At 41.3% G+C, this 17,403-nt stretch overlaps 1 protein-coding gene across 1 annotated transcript; it reads right to left on the minus strand.

Moving 5' to 3' along the window:
- Window positions 1-12,350: 12,350 nt before the first annotated feature.
- Window positions 12,351-15,023, minus strand: LOC131229460 (pentatricopeptide repeat-containing protein At2g03880, mitochondrial-like). The gene has a single exon (XM_058225423.1). It carries the CDS (start codon window positions 14,652-14,654, stop codon window positions 12,633-12,635), a length of 2,022 nt encoding a protein of 673 aa, XP_058081406.1. The 5' UTR covers window positions 14,655-15,023; the 3' UTR covers window positions 12,351-12,632.
- Window positions 15,024-17,403: the final 2,380 nt, after the last annotated feature.

Below are 17,403 nucleotides of genomic sequence, written 5' to 3' on the forward strand. Positions count from 1 at the left end.
TGCTGGACAGTTTAGGCTTTGTATTCGATGCCATCGAAGATAGTTCAACAGGATTTCGATGGGATCGAAACTTATCTGTTTTTGAGATTTTCTTTTTGAACAGATTTCTTCCCACACTTGAAAATGTGCATAAATCATAAAGCATAACATGGAGAGAAACAATAGACAGTGCAAATATACAGGGGTAACAATCATAAGAGTGATGTATAACAAAATGTACTCCAAAGGATGTATATAATATCCACACAAAACAAAATATCCAAAATGTACATAACGTTGTCTATCCATCTCTGGTCAATCAAAAAGTAACATCCGACCGAGATGGTCAAATAACAAAAGACTCGATAAACAAACCCTATTCTAACTCTCGGGTCTTGTGGGGCAACATCATCATGGTAGTAAGTCAAGAATCTCATGATCTCTCACGTCGTATGTTGTAGAGAGTGGATAATCTGCTCCAGCCGAGAGAGGCGCTCCCCCTATCATGTCTGCTCGGAAATCAACTAATCAAGGTGGTCCTGTTGTTGCATGTATCGTCGTGCAGTCGTTGTGGCAGGAGTGGCCTATGTCAAGGGCTCCTGTTCTTATGTTGCCTCGGTGCATGTTTGTCCAACCTCTACTGCTACTACTAGGGCAGTCATCTAATCTGCGTCAGCATTTACTACTATTGGGGCCAGTAGATGCATTTTCTTGATGTTGCCACTGGTGATTAATGCTGGAAGAATCGGGACGTCAGAAGTTGGGAAGAATCCAATCTCCTTAGCCAGAAGACATAGCAAATGTCCAAATGGGATGTATGTGGGGAGACTTTCTCATAGTAGCTACACAAGCTGATGGATGATAATGGTTGGCAGACATAGACTTACGCCCATCCAGACATTGTAAACAATGTCTACCATGAAAGGGGTGAGATATACATGATTAGTTCCCCTAGTGTAGACATTGGTAGAGAATATTGAATGTAGAATGCGGAATTGGCTTGACATGTTTAAGGACCGGAGTGCATTGCCTTGAATCCATTTCTCCTCTTTCCTATTGTAGAGGAATTTGGTCACCATGTCCCTTACTTGAGGAGATGCAAGATCATAATCTGGTTGTGGCTCTCGGGACAGCGGAATCCTGATCAATGTGGCAACTTGAGCTCAGGTTATTATAATGATACGACCACTAATTTCAACTTTAAATGAAGGATGTCAAAGTGTAGGGCTCCTACACTTGGACAAGAACCTATAAACTTGTTTTCTCTGATTCGTCCCTCCAAATTTGAGCACATTTTCTCAACCGATAGCTCGTAACATCTCATTAACACCGTAGGATTGAATACATTGAATGTCGACCATTCTTTCATTGTAGGATCATTACTCTTGCTCCGGTGGTAGACTCTTAGGAGTTTCAACACCTAGTCAAAGGTTCGAGTATCCATTGGTGGTGAAATCCCACTACGTCATGAGTGTGTGGGGGTGTGGAAAAGAAATGATTTTATGGCCGGTATATTTGTCCAATGGAGAGTTTGTCATAGGTGTTTCAGGGACCAACGGTTCCTCAATATGGGCAGAATGGGTTGGCGATAGTGGAGGTGACAACAAGCAACATTTGCGTAATGTACACGTCACAGTGCCAACTTCTTGACCTGATTGGGCCAAGAAGTTTCACCAACCGTTGGGGCTTTGCCCTTGTTGTCCTTCGGCACTTTGAGGAGGATTTGAACGTAAAAGGACAACACGACTAACTTGCTCGGTTATGATAAGGAAATCTAGGAGTCAAACACACACAGATTCGAACAAGAGAGTGTGCAGTCAAGACAGAATTGAAACAAGTAGTGAGAGAGCCAACCTACCACTCAAGGATGAATTAGATCAACGCACAAATCAATGATGCACGAAGTGGACCAAGAGAAATGGGGAGGACACGGATTGTTAGAAGCCCTAACCTTGTTCATGGACAGTGGTTGTGGAGATTTGGAGCTTAGAAATCCGAAAATGTGGATTTGAAAATGAACCGGCATGCCTCTTTTAAGTGCAGACTTGACATTTCCATGTCATTGAAGGATCTTCGATGTCATTGAATTTTGATCTTCCATCGAAGTGTCATTGAAGTACCATTGAAGAACAAATAATATATTGTAAACATGGATTTTGATGGGACTTCAATGGCATCGACCTCTTCTCTATGGCATCGAACACCCTCTTGGATGCCAACAAGTAGAACACCAAAACATTCTAGTGACAAAACATAAATTTTTCAGATTTTTCCGATGGCATCGAGCTCCTATCAATGACATCAACCTCTTCACCAATGGGTTGGATGGAAAGGAAACGTTACAGTGGGCATTACTGTGGACCTTAGGAAGGTTTTGACGGTGGACATCCAATCACCACTATTTCCTGCGGTGTGGTCCACCTTATATTTGGATCAGCTTAATTTTTTAGAACACGTCTTAAACTGGTACGGAGAAACAGATGGATGGCATAGATATATAAGACATCATTAAGGTGTAGATATAACACATACATCACGGTGGAGTCTACAGTCCTTGGTGACTTCAAAATACCACCAAGGTCAGTGGCGCCTGGTTCCTTACTCTTGCTATAGTGGTAGACTCACAAAAGTTTAATCCGCTTCCTCATTTGCCATCCATGGGTCAACAAAGGGAAAACACAAATTTCAACTCTATCCACAACTCTTGTAGGCCCCAAGAAGTTTTTAGCGTCGTTCAATCACCAGTGTTTCCATTCCCATGGTGTGGTCCACCTAGATTTGGATCTGCCTCATTTTTGGGCTCAGGCTCCAAAACGAGCTGAAAAATGGATGGACGGTTTGGATAAAACATATACATTTGGTGGGACCCAGTAACTTTTCCAGCAGCACACATTACTAACCTCTTATATGTGTACTACACTACGCATTCCGAGTCCATATAACATAGACATCAAGTTGGGCCCGATAGAGCTGAGGGTTGTATCCCGATGGGAGGGGGTCACTTATGCTAACCGATCATTCCATTGGGAAAAGGTGCATGAGAGAAAATCTCAAATCCAAAATGAGAAATAGAATTTCTAAGAAGTTTTTGATTGATTGAATGAATTATTGATAGGTTAAAAAATGAGTTTAACATGCCTTAAATAATTTAAATAAATCCTAAAATTGTAAATAAGAGAGTCATTATCAAATAAGAAAATTATTTCTGAAAAACGTGTAATTTTTGCCATCTGTCAAACTGTCATTGACCGGTCAAGTCAACAAGTCAAAACACAAAAATGTGTCCAGAGATTTAAACCGAAAATTCTGTGATTTTTGTCATATCGACCCGATCTGTCAACCTACCCAACTGGATTTTTACCCGTCAACCTAAACTAGTAGAAATCAGCCAGCAAACAATCTGGAATAATATTTCGACTTGTAGAACAGGATTTCAACTTGTCTAAACTAACAAAAATCAGCCAATAAGCAATATAGAATTTCTGGCAAAATTTTGACCTGTCGACCTGTCAAAACTATGTTGAATTTTATCTATTTCTCCTTGGGCTTCTTCCGGTTCATATGCGTTAAAAATGTGCTTGATCCTAGTCCTGCATTAGACCCATCCACTTGGAAAAAAAAAAACTCATCTTCGAGTTTGGTTCACGATACATGTTCTTTCTCTAGCTCTTCAATGGACTTGATCACAATACATATTAAACTTCGAGTGTCGACATTTATTAACATCTTCCTTGTACTCTATAGTGGGCTTCTTTTTTTCTAAATATCAGCATGAATAGTTGCTACCCAAACTGTCCTATTATCCGCCGCAATAGTCGTTCCAAGTAGTTTAGGCAATGGAAACAAGTTGAGTGCAGGTTTAGGAACTCGTGCATACACAACCTCAAATTAAGCCTGGTTGGTAAATTGACTCTTTATGTTGTTGGAGACAAACTCAAACTGAGAAAAACCAATCTTCTGCATAGGTAGAACTGGGCATTGAGCCGAGTTGAGCCAAGTTAGGGCTGACTCGACTCAATCCGGTTTTGAAATAGCCCTGACCCGAACTCAATCCGACTCGATACAGAGTCCAGCATGCCTAACTCGATCCGAGTTCGATTTGACCTAGATTGATCTGGACCGAGTCCGATCCGGTCAGAAGTACCGAGTTGGGTCGAGTTGGCACCAAGTCAAATTGAGAGATGAGGGAGGGAGGGAGTGGAGAGGAGAGAGAGGAGGAGGAGGGTAATGGTGGTGGGTGGTTGTTGGGCTTAGAAGAGGAAAAGGAGGAGGTGGTTACCGGGCTTTGAAGAGGAAGAGGAGGAGGATGAGGGAGGAAGGGAGGGAGTGGAGAGGAGAGAGAGGAGGAGGAGGAGGAGGAGGAGGAGGAGGGTGATGGTGGTGGGTGGTTGCCAAGCTTGGAAGAGGAGGAGGATGAGGGAGGGAGAGAGAGAGAGAGAGAGAGAGAGAGAGGTTGGGATCAGGTCGAGGTAGGGTTAGAGAGATGGGTTTCAAATCGAGTCAAATATAACCGGATCGAGTTTCGGGGTAACTCGAACTCGACTCAGTTTGAGTTCGGATTTAGCGAAGCTTACTCGGTTCGGACCGACTCACCCATTCAGTTCAGGTCGAGTCAGATCGGACCAAGTCAGACGAGTCAAGTTAGCCGAATCGGGTCGTCCCATGCCCACCTCTATGCATAGGAGACAACTCATCGAAAATTTTGGTGATCACAATCATCTTGAACTCTTGCAACACGAGTTTTACATCTTTTGGAATGGTCATGGACATCACTCCTGTCTCTTCAAAGTGTTTGATGAAATCCCATTTATTTATGAGATGTTACTCTCGCACTTTAGAAGTATTGGATTGGTTCTCCACTTCCACAGGGGTCACATGTGCGCCACTGATGAATCTAGCGGCCTATTGCAACTCCTCGACTGACTCTTGACGATAAACAACGGTGTTTCTCTACAAAACCCCTCACCAATCGGCTATCCTGTTGAAAATTTTGGTATTATTGGAAAAATACATGATCATAATCTCAATGGAGGAATCGCGCGCACAACAACTGGTTCATCTGCGACCACATGCAGATTAACTCTTTCATCTGCCTTGTCCGCTCGAGTTGAAGTTGTTCCTGCCAAGTTGAAGCTCTGCCCTTCAACTTGTAAACCACAGGTTTAACTTTATTATCTTGCGTGATATCCATATAGTTGAAAAAATATTCAACTTCGAGTAGTCAATCGAGGAAGTCCTCAATGTGGAGTTAGTCGTTGAAACTAGGAAGATCAACTTTTATCATGAATTCTTGATCTGTTTGATCTATCTGATCAATGTCTCGTCTAGGGTGTTGAGGAATCATGTCGCTAGATCTCACCTTCTCGAGGTGCAATTCTATGATTCACCATCGGCATTGCCCTACAATCAATGCAACTAGGAATTTCAGCGACTACTGCAGGCAGATCATCGCCACAAACATGGAACTGCCCTAGGGTCTCCGTCATGTGATCGATGGCAGTCTACATTGCCGAATCTCTCGTTACGCCGCCTTGAAAGCTGTTGCTATTAAAGGATAACTCCCTAGAGCACCATCCATGGGATTGTGCCCAACCCATCATTAGAAACCACTGATCCGTGAAAAAGCGTCACTCCAATACCAACTGACGCAGGGGAGGATGTGATAAGGTGAATCACCGTCTTCCTTAATCGATAAATACCTTGAATTCACAAGGTGCTCTTGAAACTACAAGAGAAAATCTCGAACCCATGAAAAGAAATAGAATTTTTAAGAAGTTTTTAATTGTTTGCATGAATTATTGAAGCTTAAAAAATGAGTTTAACATGCCTTAAATAACCTTAAACAAACCCTAAAATCATAAATAAGAGAGTCCTAATCAAATAAGAAAACTATTTTCGAAAAATGTGTAATTTTTGCCATCTATCAACATCATCAATCGGTCGAGTCAACAAGTCAAAACAGCCAAAAAGTGTCTAGAGATTTAAACTGAAAATTCTGTGATTTTCAACCTATCAAACTGGATTTCGACCTATCGACAAGATCTGTCGACCTATCTAAACTGGTAGAAACTAGCCAACAAGCAATCTGGAACAATATTTTAACCTACGAACAGAATTTTGACATGTCTAAATTGACAAAAATCAGCCAGCAAGCAATCTAGAATTTCTTGTGAAATTTCAACCTATCCACTTATCAAAACCATGCTAAATTTTGTCAATTTTTCCTTGTACTTCTTCCAGTCCATATGTGTTAGGAGTGTGCTTGATCCTCGTCCCACATCTAGATCAACCCTGTCCATCAGGTATGCCATGTAATTCTTCTTTTTTTTTTCCACTCAGAATCCCAAAACTCAGGTGGGCCACACCACAGAACAAGGTTAAATCATGCGTAGAACATATAAACTCACGTTGTGTGGCCCACATGTTTTAGAATGGTCTCTTTATTTTCTTTTCTTTCTTTTTTTTCCTTGCGCCATCCTATAATCCCAATGCGGAAAGTCAGATGATTGAATTGGATGGCATACACGCACCACAATAGATGCATACACAATTTTTCAAGTGTTTTAACAATGGTCGTCCTCATCCCGACCATCCCATGTTTTGAATCTACGACTATGTGGGCCCGGTCTTATAGGTCCATGGGCTTCGCCCAATGGCTGGTGTTGGGCTTGAAATGTAGGCTTGGTGCCCAAGCGTAAGCGCCTTTGAACTAAGGATTGTCATTTTCACCCATTTTCATCAAGAGAGACTTGGATAGGTTCCCTTCGCGGACCACTCCAATGTCTTTCTTACAACATTCCTCCACATCTAAGTAGATCTCACTAAGTACATTTTAAAAGTCCCAAAATCAGTTGCCATGTTGCCATTAAGGTTTTTTTTTTCCTAATGATAACAGTTCAAACAGAAGCCCCACCAACCACTTCATAACAGTGTGCCACCTTAGCCTCTTTGTTCACAATTATTGAGAACTAATAGAGGGGGTTCCAACCCATGGCTCAGTAGTAGATAGAATGTGTTTCAACACTGTAATCATGGTTTCGAGTGCCCATGTGGGGGAGTGCATTAAAAATAATAATAATAAGAATCTAAACACTGAAAATCTAATTCTTTCACCTACTCTCATGAAGGGTTCGGCTCCATGTCTTAGTGGTAGATAAACTCTATTTCAACATTAAGATCATGGAATCAAGTGCCCATGTGGGGTAGATGTGTGTATGATTGTGAGGGGTGTGGGTGTGTGTTAATATATATATATATATATAAACTCCTGCAATGAAGCTTTGAAGATGCTTGAACATTTGGGAACCACCCCCTTTCCTCCCCTTCACCATACTTCTTACAAATTACCTCTCTCCATAATCCTCCAAGCTCCTCCCCTTACCTCAACCGCCATTTTCCTAGGAGAGACCAATTCTTCTTTCTCGCTCTTTACACACGGAGGCCCCCTTTCATGGCATTCTTCCAAGATGATGTGCTTCATGAGGACCAACATTCTTTGAAGAATGCTATGGAAAAACCATCTAGACCCAGTGCCTTAATTAAGATCCATCTCCCAGACCACCCTCCTATCATTCTCTTGAAATTCTCTTTCCAGACATTGAGCTTGATCCTCATTTAAAGAGAAGACCATCAAGCTTTGCTCAAACTTAAAAATAAACCAAATCTGTCTAGGTACTCCAACAGAATATTTGATACAGAGTCCTATGAATATAGTCTTCCTTCTGCAACTTTACACAAGAAGAGTTATTTCTATATCCCTATTTCAACCATGTGGCTTTGGATTTTTGCCTCTACAATTTCTTCTCTATTAAGACTATTGATACTCGGATTTATAAGCCTCTCTCCACTCTCCTCTAATCATCAAGGGCTCCGCTCTTTTCCTCCATATTTATATTGTTTATCTTACCCAGAACTTATCTTTTCTAACATTATCAGCTCTGAACTTGGATTTACTCCACTCATTCAACTTGATCTTTACAAATTGTTTATAATTTTTCCATCAATCTATACCTTGCCCACCCTTCTACCTCAGACTCAGCTCACTACTTTGCTACGATTGCCCCAAAGCGCTCTCGCTTCACCCACCAATTTTGGAATTAGAACAGGGAAAGCCCATACGATATATCATCCAACTCAATGTATATGGGGACATGATCCGATGTTGGTCTTCAAAGGAGTGACCCTGGAAAATGACTTTCCAATCAGAAAATATTAGGAACCTGTCTAACTTGCGAATAACCAAGCAATCCTGATTGTTTGACCATGTAAATCTGCCCCCACTGAGTGGAAGATCAATGAGGTTGTTAGAATCAACAAACAAAGCAACTTTCTCATTGAAGTTGTGACCCAACTTCCCCCAACTCATTCCCCAATTGGATAGCGTTGATGTCTCCCCCTACAAACCATGGCAATTTCCAATCTCTATTTACATTTGACAACTCATTACAAAGTCCATTTCTTAATTGTGGGTCAGTGGGGCCATAAATAGGAGTTAAGACTCCAGCAAAATTATCCTGCCTCTACATTTCAAGGATAGAGAGAATTCTCCTCTCCCATCCTCCTCCACTACTATAGAGTCAGAGTTCCACATAATTATAATCTCCCCTGCAGCCCCTTGGCAAGTAAAAAGTAGTCTTTGTTTGCCAAGCTCCAAACCTCATTTACTCTTCTTGACACATCTGTCAATTTGGATTCCTGTAACATAACTATATCCACCTTCCTATGATCCAAAAGTTCCTTGACTAGCCCAGTCCTCGTACAGTCCATAGACTATCTTCATAGAGCAACCTCCCTTCTCTTTCCTCTTGCTTTCTTTCTAATGCTTCTAATACCATCTTTAGTCGATTTTTCATAATTAAGTGAGGTAGCCAACCTCATTAATTTCTAGTTTCCTTTGATTTTACTGCCCACCATTTCTGATCAAGCACCCTCTCTCTTCCAGCTCGTCAAACAAGAGATTAGCGTCACACTCACCTCTTAAAATGAAAAGGCCCAAATCCCTGCTGAGACTTCACATGTTAATATCCATATCACCTAATGCTTCAAGATGCTCCTCCACTAATTTGCTTAAAAACATTGGGTTGTTTTCAACAATGGTAATCTATTCCTACTTATCCCTGACGATCTTCATCACCACCCTTGTCCGAGTTATATTTGATAATGGGACCAATCTAAACACAATGGGTAGATACCATTGATCCCTCGACTCAGATGTCATGTTAAAGGAGACAGATCCCGAAGAAGAAGACTGGACCTGGTCTCTAGAGTTCAATCTACATTCCGCTTGATGGCCTTGGTCATCTCCAAGATTCCTTACTCGTTTTAGAGATAGGGCTTGACTCGGACCCGCTGAGAGCTATATCTCCTCCCCTTCCCTCATAGCATGTCGATGAGGGGCCCCTTTTTAGATTTTAGAATCTCACACGCTTTGCTAAAGAAATTGGGCCACTCACGTATTTCGGATAGGTAAGCTGATCACTAGTTTCTCTTCCAATATCTCAAGAGCCATCACAGGTCTCCTCCCATATCTCCAGATATAATGATAAACTCGTGATGAGCCTCCATTCTGAGGTTGACACTCTCTCTTCCCTGTTCTGTACATTTTGTGCTTCTCACTGGCCAGCAAAAATCTCCTTCTCCACCACCATGATTGGTTTGAAGCACTCCCTCACTGTTAACACCTATGGAACCTTCTCCTTCCTCTCTGATTTTTACCATGTAGGCCCTTCCATCAACTATCAGAGTACTAGGCTTGAATGAATCATCTAATCCATTGATTAACAGCTTCATGTGACCACCTCCAAATTCTCCCTACAAACCACCATCGGATCTACTTCCATAAGTCCCCAAAACAACCCAATGGTGAGGAATGTAGCAATATCCCACGCATGCAATAGCTCTTATCATTCTTTTCTTTTCAGTCTCTTTGACTTATGCTTCATTTGAATTGCTATAATATTCATATGATTAGTAATGATAATGAACTAGTCATTTGATGAGATTTTCTATGTAGTTCTACCTCTTCTTCCTTCATAACTGAATCCCTTACCTTATCTATGGTCAAATCAGTTCACCAGAGTCATTTGATGAGATTTCCTATGTAGTTCTACCTCTCTACACACTGGCACCAAAGAGCTAGTGGCAATTCCTATCTTACCATTTGAGCCGATTGCATCCACACCATGATTGAATGCCTAAATACCATACTACACTATCATGCAGCACATCAACGGCCTTGCATGCATCCTCTTAATATCTATATCTAACGAAGCCAAATCTTCTTAGTTTTCCATAATCTATGTTGGTAGTTGGTACCGTCTTTTCCACCGGTTAGCCATATTTCTCAAACTCGTGTAACATCCTTTGCACCCCAGAAACTGAAAAGGGGCCTCTTCTATTACTCGTTCTAGACTGCACAGCATTCCAACCTTGTTGCCTATTTTGATTCGCCATGAATCCCATTCCAGAATAGGACAGCCACTACCAACCCTAAGACCACATGAATCAGGAGGCATTCTGCACTTCCCCTCGATCCATCCAAAGGTTGAACTGCGGACTCACCGACAAGAAGGCCTACTTAGAGTCTAGATTGACACCGCCTACACTGTCGAATGGGGAGGCATCTGGCACATCCCCTCAATTCGCAGTGGAGAGCGAGTGTTAATTGGCCTCAAAAAATTATGGGGTATAGGAGTGAGAAACTCAGATTCTGGCAAGGATAATGATTATTTCAGCGGAAATAGATCTCAACAGATTCTGGCAAATATAACAGCAGATATTGCAAGCCTGGAAACTGTTCCAGATCCAGACACATTCCAGCAGATTTGGAAGCAATCTTTTCTCAGGAGGAAGCCTGTCTATTGGTTATTGGGGTGGCTTTGATTGCTGGCTTGTTAGCAATTGTTGTAGGCTCAATGAATCTTCAGATCATGCTCACCTGATTCTTTGCTAATTTGCTTTTGGTTAGAGATTCTCTCTCCTTGTGGATTTAAGGGCTATTCTTGAGAAGAAGACATCGATCTCTTCTCTTCTCTCCATACACCACTATGCCAATCCCACATGATAAATGGTTTGGACCTCTCATAAGTGTGCTGCGATAGCATATATGCTATGAAAACCCACAATCCCATGCAAGCAACATCTTTTGTTTTTCTCTTTCTAGTGAGAAGAGGGCTCAGGGAGTTAGCAGCTTGGAGTGATGTTGCATTTTTAAGAGGGATGGATTCTTAATTATATTTATGTGAGGGAGGTAAGGGTAGTTTTGGAATTTACAGGGAGGTTAGAGTAAAAGGCCCTTTATTTTATACACGCACGGGCACACGCACACACATATATATTATGTACTCTAATGAGGTAAAAATATCTATCCACCATGCAAATTGGTTATTACTAGAGCTGAAAGTCGGGCAGTTTCAACCCGACCAACCCCTAACCGACCCGACATTGGGTTGGGCTCGGGCAAGACGTATTGGGTTCAGTCTCGGGCTTGGGCTATACAAACACCAACCCAATAAAACTTGGGTCAGGCTCGGGTTAAGGTCTCAAGTTGCCCGACCCAACCCAAACCCAATCGACATATAAGTTACTTAAAAATTATAATTGAGTGTGGATCGTCTGTCTTGAAGGCACAGGAAATTCCAGTGCCGTCGGGTCTCGTTGGTCCCATGTCATTTTTGATTACTCAAGCTAACAAGATATGCCGGATTTCTCTCTCCCAAATAGATTGTGTGCTACACAACACGACTTTTAAAGGAGTAATTGTCCTATATTTTAGCTTGTTTGTTTAGAAAAAATGAAGTTCTTTACAATAAATAACTACATATGTAATTAATAAATCATAGATACAAAAAATAAGACATGTATTGAAATATAATAGACTAGTGTAATAACAAAAATATTAGGATGTATCCACCCGCCCAACCTGACCAACCCGAGCTTGCTTGGGTTGGGCTTGGGTTGAGAATTCCCAACCTGAGGTTGGGTTGGGTCGGGTTAGGGTTGAGGTATAGGAACCTTGGGTTGGGCTAGGGTTGAGCACCAACCCGGACCCAACCCAGCCGACTTTCAGCCCTAGTTATTACATGGGCATAATGCACAGTTTTTATATGCACACACATATATTACATGAGCATAATGTACAGTTCTTATATGCAATTTTATATTAATGAATTATGTATTGTACAATGCTTTACCCAAGAACGACTATAGTTTGCTCATCTTTCAAGTTTGTAGGAATGTGGCCCATGGCCCAGTGATTCTAACTGTTGATCCTGCAGGCCCCACTATGAGCAGACCAGACACCAACATTCCTACAGATGCAATCACGGAAAAACTGCTTACCAGCCTATTAACTCTTGATTAAGGGGAAAAAAAACAATTGTCTGCATTCAACTGAGAAAGGAAAAATATTCAATGTTTGTGATCCACAAGTTACTGCCATCATATCCACAATTGGATCTCTAGAATCGTTGGCCACACTTGTACAAACTGAAAACCCTAGCAAATTGTAAATACTCCAAAGTCGAGCACTTTCTAACCACTTAATAATAGACCTCAGATTCTCGAAAGCTTACATGTAATTCACTAAGCATCCAACGCCTTTGTGTCATGCAAAGGTTGAAAACTTGAAAGTATAAGTACTGCTGTGTTCTGTTTCACCAATAATCTCCACATGAACAAACACCATCACTGAAATGATGAAACCGATTCCCATCTCTAGCGATGATATCCCTGCCTGTGACCCTCGATATCAACTTGGTCGCATTGTGGCAATCATCACACACACGCAGGTTCTTTGTGATGCGGATAGGAATTCCTTTTGACGGATAGGATATCAGCCCAAAAGCAATGGCTAGCTTCTCACTGTGCCCTCTAAGAACAAGCTCCTTCTCACTATCTTTAATATCATGGCCCACCAGATTGGTATCAGGCACATAACCCACATCCTTGATTTTTCTAAGTAGTCTATCTAAGTAACTATAGATCTTCTCTGACATTGGGTGTGTTGTATCTGCCAATGTAAATGAATGGACTTGATCTCTAACTTCAATCCAACTACACCCTGCCCTCTTCTTCACTCCTCTCTCATGCATCAAAACCCGCATCTTTTCAGCATCGGTCCATCTACTAGTCGATGCATAGATTTGCGACAGCAGTATGTAGTTGCCCGCATTATGTGGCTCTAGCTCGAAAAGGTGGGCCGCGGCAATCTCAGCTAGTCCGACATTGCAGTGAATCCTACAGGCGCCCAACAAGGCTCCCCATACTCTACAATCAGGCTCTAGAGGCATTTTCTTTATAAATTTGACTGCTTCATCAAACAATCCCGCTCGGCCTAAGATATCAACCATGCAAGAGTAATGTTCTAACATGGGTTTCACTCCATAAAGTTCGCTCATTGAATTGAAGTAGTCCTTTCCTTCAGTGACAAGACCTGAATGAGAACATGCAGAGAGAACAGCAACGAAGGTGATATGGTTGGGTCTCAATCCTTCTTCCATCATCCGATGAAACAATGTGAGAGCTTCGTGGCCTTTACCACTCATTCCATAACCGGCGATGATCGCCGTCCAAGTTACCACATTTCTGTGTTTCATCCTATTAAAGATGTCAATTGAATCATCTAAAACACCCGATTCAACGTAGACATCAACCAGTGTACTCGCTATGTATATGTTCGATTCAATCCCACTTTTTATCGCGTGGGCATGAATCTTTTGTCCTTGTCGCAAGTACGCTGACCTCGAACAAGCACGAAGAGCACCCACAACCGTTGTTTCATTTGGCTTTATACCATCTGCCCACATTTGACTGTACAGATCCAATGCATCATCCGACCGCCATACCTCTGAGTAAGCCGTGATCATCGAATTCCATGACACAACATCTCTTTGAGGCATTTCATCAAACACTCTCCGTGAAACTTCGATTGCACCACATTGGGCATACATGACAACCAATGCACTCATCAGAACCACATTCTGATCAAAACCCATCTTCACTAAAAGACCATGAAGCTGCTGGCCCAGTTCCAAAAGATCCAACAAACAGCATACCTTTAACACAGTTGAAAATGTAAATTTGTCAGGTTTTAAGCCTCTCTGATGCAAGACATGGAACAAGTCCAAAGCCTTTTCACACAGACCCTTCTGCACATAAGCAATGAGCATGGTATTCCATGAAAAAACAGTTGGCTTTGAAATTCTATCAAAGATCAAGGAAGCTTGATCCAAGCTGTCACAAGAAACATACATGAGAGCTAGTTTGATTCTCAATGGAAATTCTCTTTCAAAACCATGCCTCTGAAGGTGGTAGTGTACAAACTTTCCTTCTCTCAAGGCCTTTTTCTTGGTGCAAACATCCAAGAGAGAGGAATATACACTGGAGTTGGGTGTAATTCCCTTCTCTTCCATTGACTCCAGGGCCTCCATGGCTCTGGCCAGCCGACCAGATTTGCAGAGCTTGATGATTCTGAAAATTGGGTCTTGAATTTCAGCTCCTTTTGAAGCATTGGGAGTGGAGGAGTTTGGATTTTGGATTGTGGGTGTTGCAGACTGGGTGGGATTTTGGCTTCTGGGTATAGAAGATTTGGGGTTGGAGAGCTTTGCAATGTGATTTATCGAAGGGATTGAATTGGAAGCATTGAAGAGACGTGATTGGCAGAGAAAGGTTTGCATTGTAATACAGATAGCAAGATTCACTCAACTATTGAGTTCTATGAGAGGTCATGTCTCTGCTCTGCACCCAGAGCTGCAACTTGGGCTCGCTTCAAGCCAAACCCAACAGACCCAACTCGAGTTCGGGTTAGGTTGGGTCAGGTTCTCAAGGTCCTTGGGTTGGGTTCAGGTTGAAAAATGCTAGCCTGATTTGAATTCGGGTTAGGTTTGGGTTAGGAAAAATCACATGTTTGGGTCAGGTCATGTCTGGTTGGGTTCGAGTACAGAGGACTCTGGATTGGATTCAGGTTAGGCAAATCTGAGTTGGGTATAGTCAGCTGCAAACCAGGTTCTCTTGAGATCGGGTTGGGCTTGGGTTTGACCCTCAACTGGACTTGAAAACCTGAAAACGCGGCTCAATGTTCATCTGGTCGAGTCGACTCTTAAGATTCTGGTCAGTAATAATAACATTAAAATAGTCATAGTAGGTGCAGTCCAATTAATTAGACAACAAGTTATGGTCTACATAGTAGATAACTTCCAACTTATTAAGTACATACAACAATCCTTCAATTAGTTTGGTCCACCTTTAGATTACTTTGTGTAAAAATCACTCCCATCTAGTCATCAAGTGAACCACACCATAAATGTCTCGTCCACTATTAATAGCAAAATATAAGTGTGGTCCACTTGATGACTGAATCTGGCTCATTTTTTCATAAGGTGATCTTCATGATGGGGCCAATCTATTGGATAGATTAGATGTCACAAGCACATGAAAGGTTAGAAGTTATTTGCTGGGTGGGCCATAACTTGTAGTCCAAAACTGGTTGGCCTTGAGGCCTTCTCTCATTATAATATGAGATTGACCTTGAGATTTTGATAATGAAAATGAGAGTTTAGCACAAATCAATTTAGCAGCATGAAAATTTTGAAAGAGGCATAAATAATGCCTCGAATGCAGAATCAGGCTCATAAATTTGGGCAGTTGTAAATTTCCAAAAAACTAAAGACTTGGCAAATTCTCAAAGTTATTTCACACACAACTTGAAGTGGGTGTTGGATCCACCATGAAGCATTTATGCAACTCAAACGGTCTAACACAGTTGCCCATAATGAAATTGGATGCTGCCAAAATCATACTAATCCAACCATCAAGTGGACCAACATGTGAGTGTCAAGGTCTTTTGTGTGGTTGTTCATTGTTTACGAATGATGTGGCTCACTTTTTATTTGTTTGGGTTAGCTTGTTTGTACACACCCATGTCAATATACACACTCCATGTTAGCCACCCCCACTACGGATCGATAACAAGACCTCAAGTGTTGAAAGGAGGTATCTCCACTCAGTCTGCCAGTTGAGCTCTGGATCTGGGTGTTAATGATGTGGCTCACTTGATAATTGGATTGGCAGAACTTTTGAGCCTTCATCCTGTTCATGATAGGGCAACCTGTTGGTTGGGATGTCAAACATACACCTTGATAGACCCCACATGCAGCTACTTGCACATCTTTTCATCTACAACTTGAACGCGAAACCTTCCTGGTACGATATTTTCTTGCAATAAATGCCCTATCATTTCAATAAACAGTCCAAAAATCCATAGATTCTAGTTTAATTACCTAAAATGGAACATTGGAACTTGCCAAATTCAAATCCAACTTTTTACCAAATTCACTTTCTCATTTCCTCATCCCAAAAATGCCTCCACGTAAAGGCAGAATATATATATATATATATATATATATATATATATATATAAACCACATATCCAGTTCATTTATCAAATAAGACATACTATTTCAATTTTATTTGCAAAATATAAGTAAATAATACCAATCAGTTCAGCCACACATGCAAGTTGAATTTTGTAACAATCCAATTTTCTTGTAGAAGAATATCTTACTATTAATTACAGAAAAATAATATTTTATATATTTCACATGCTTATATACTTTTAAGGGACTAGAATAACTGTTTAACGGACCGGATTTGTTACACATTTGATAGATTTCCCCAAAAAATCACAAGTGTATAAATTTTTTAAATATTCCATTTTCTCTTGATACAATCTTCCTCATACTGTGTTTTCTCTCTCTTCGTTTAACCCTTCTCTCCTTTATTAATGCTCTCTCCCTGTATTACTGGAAAAGGAAGACTAGTGCATCTGACTGCAATCAGAAGCTAGGTGGGGCCCACCCTGATGTTTGTTATAAATCTATCCTGCTCATTGATTTTTCTAGATCATGTTAAGACATAAACCCAACAATGATATAGATCCAAAACTCGAGTGGGCCACACGACAACAAAATGCGAGGATTGAATTTCCACCGTTGAAACATTCACGCGGCCACAAAAGTTTTGGCTCATGCTAATTTTTATTATTATATAATTTCAGTCCATCCCAGTAGAGATGACATCATGAATGATATGGATGGCAATTATACATCACAACAGTGGACTCATTTAGGTTTCAACGATAGGATTCCCTACCCACTTGAGCTTTAAATTAACCTGATTTTTTGGCCTATGCTCTGAAATAATCTCGAAAAATGGGTGGACGGTGTGGATATAGTCCACACATCATGGTGGGACCTACAAAACTTGCTAACATTGAGTGAAATTGGCACAGGACCAAATGCAATTTCATCTAATCTAATTCCAAGCTTCTCCATTCTTCCCAAACATGGAGTGGAATTGGCACCGGACCAGATGAATCCCATCCCACCTCATCCCTTCTAATCCCACCGCCCAAACACGCCCAATTTT

This window comes from Magnolia sinica, chromosome 16, assembly GCF_029962835.1.
Source record: "Magnolia sinica isolate HGM2019 chromosome 16, MsV1, whole genome shotgun sequence".
NCBI lineage: Eukaryota > Viridiplantae > Streptophyta > Magnoliopsida > Magnoliales > Magnoliaceae > Magnolia > Magnolia sinica.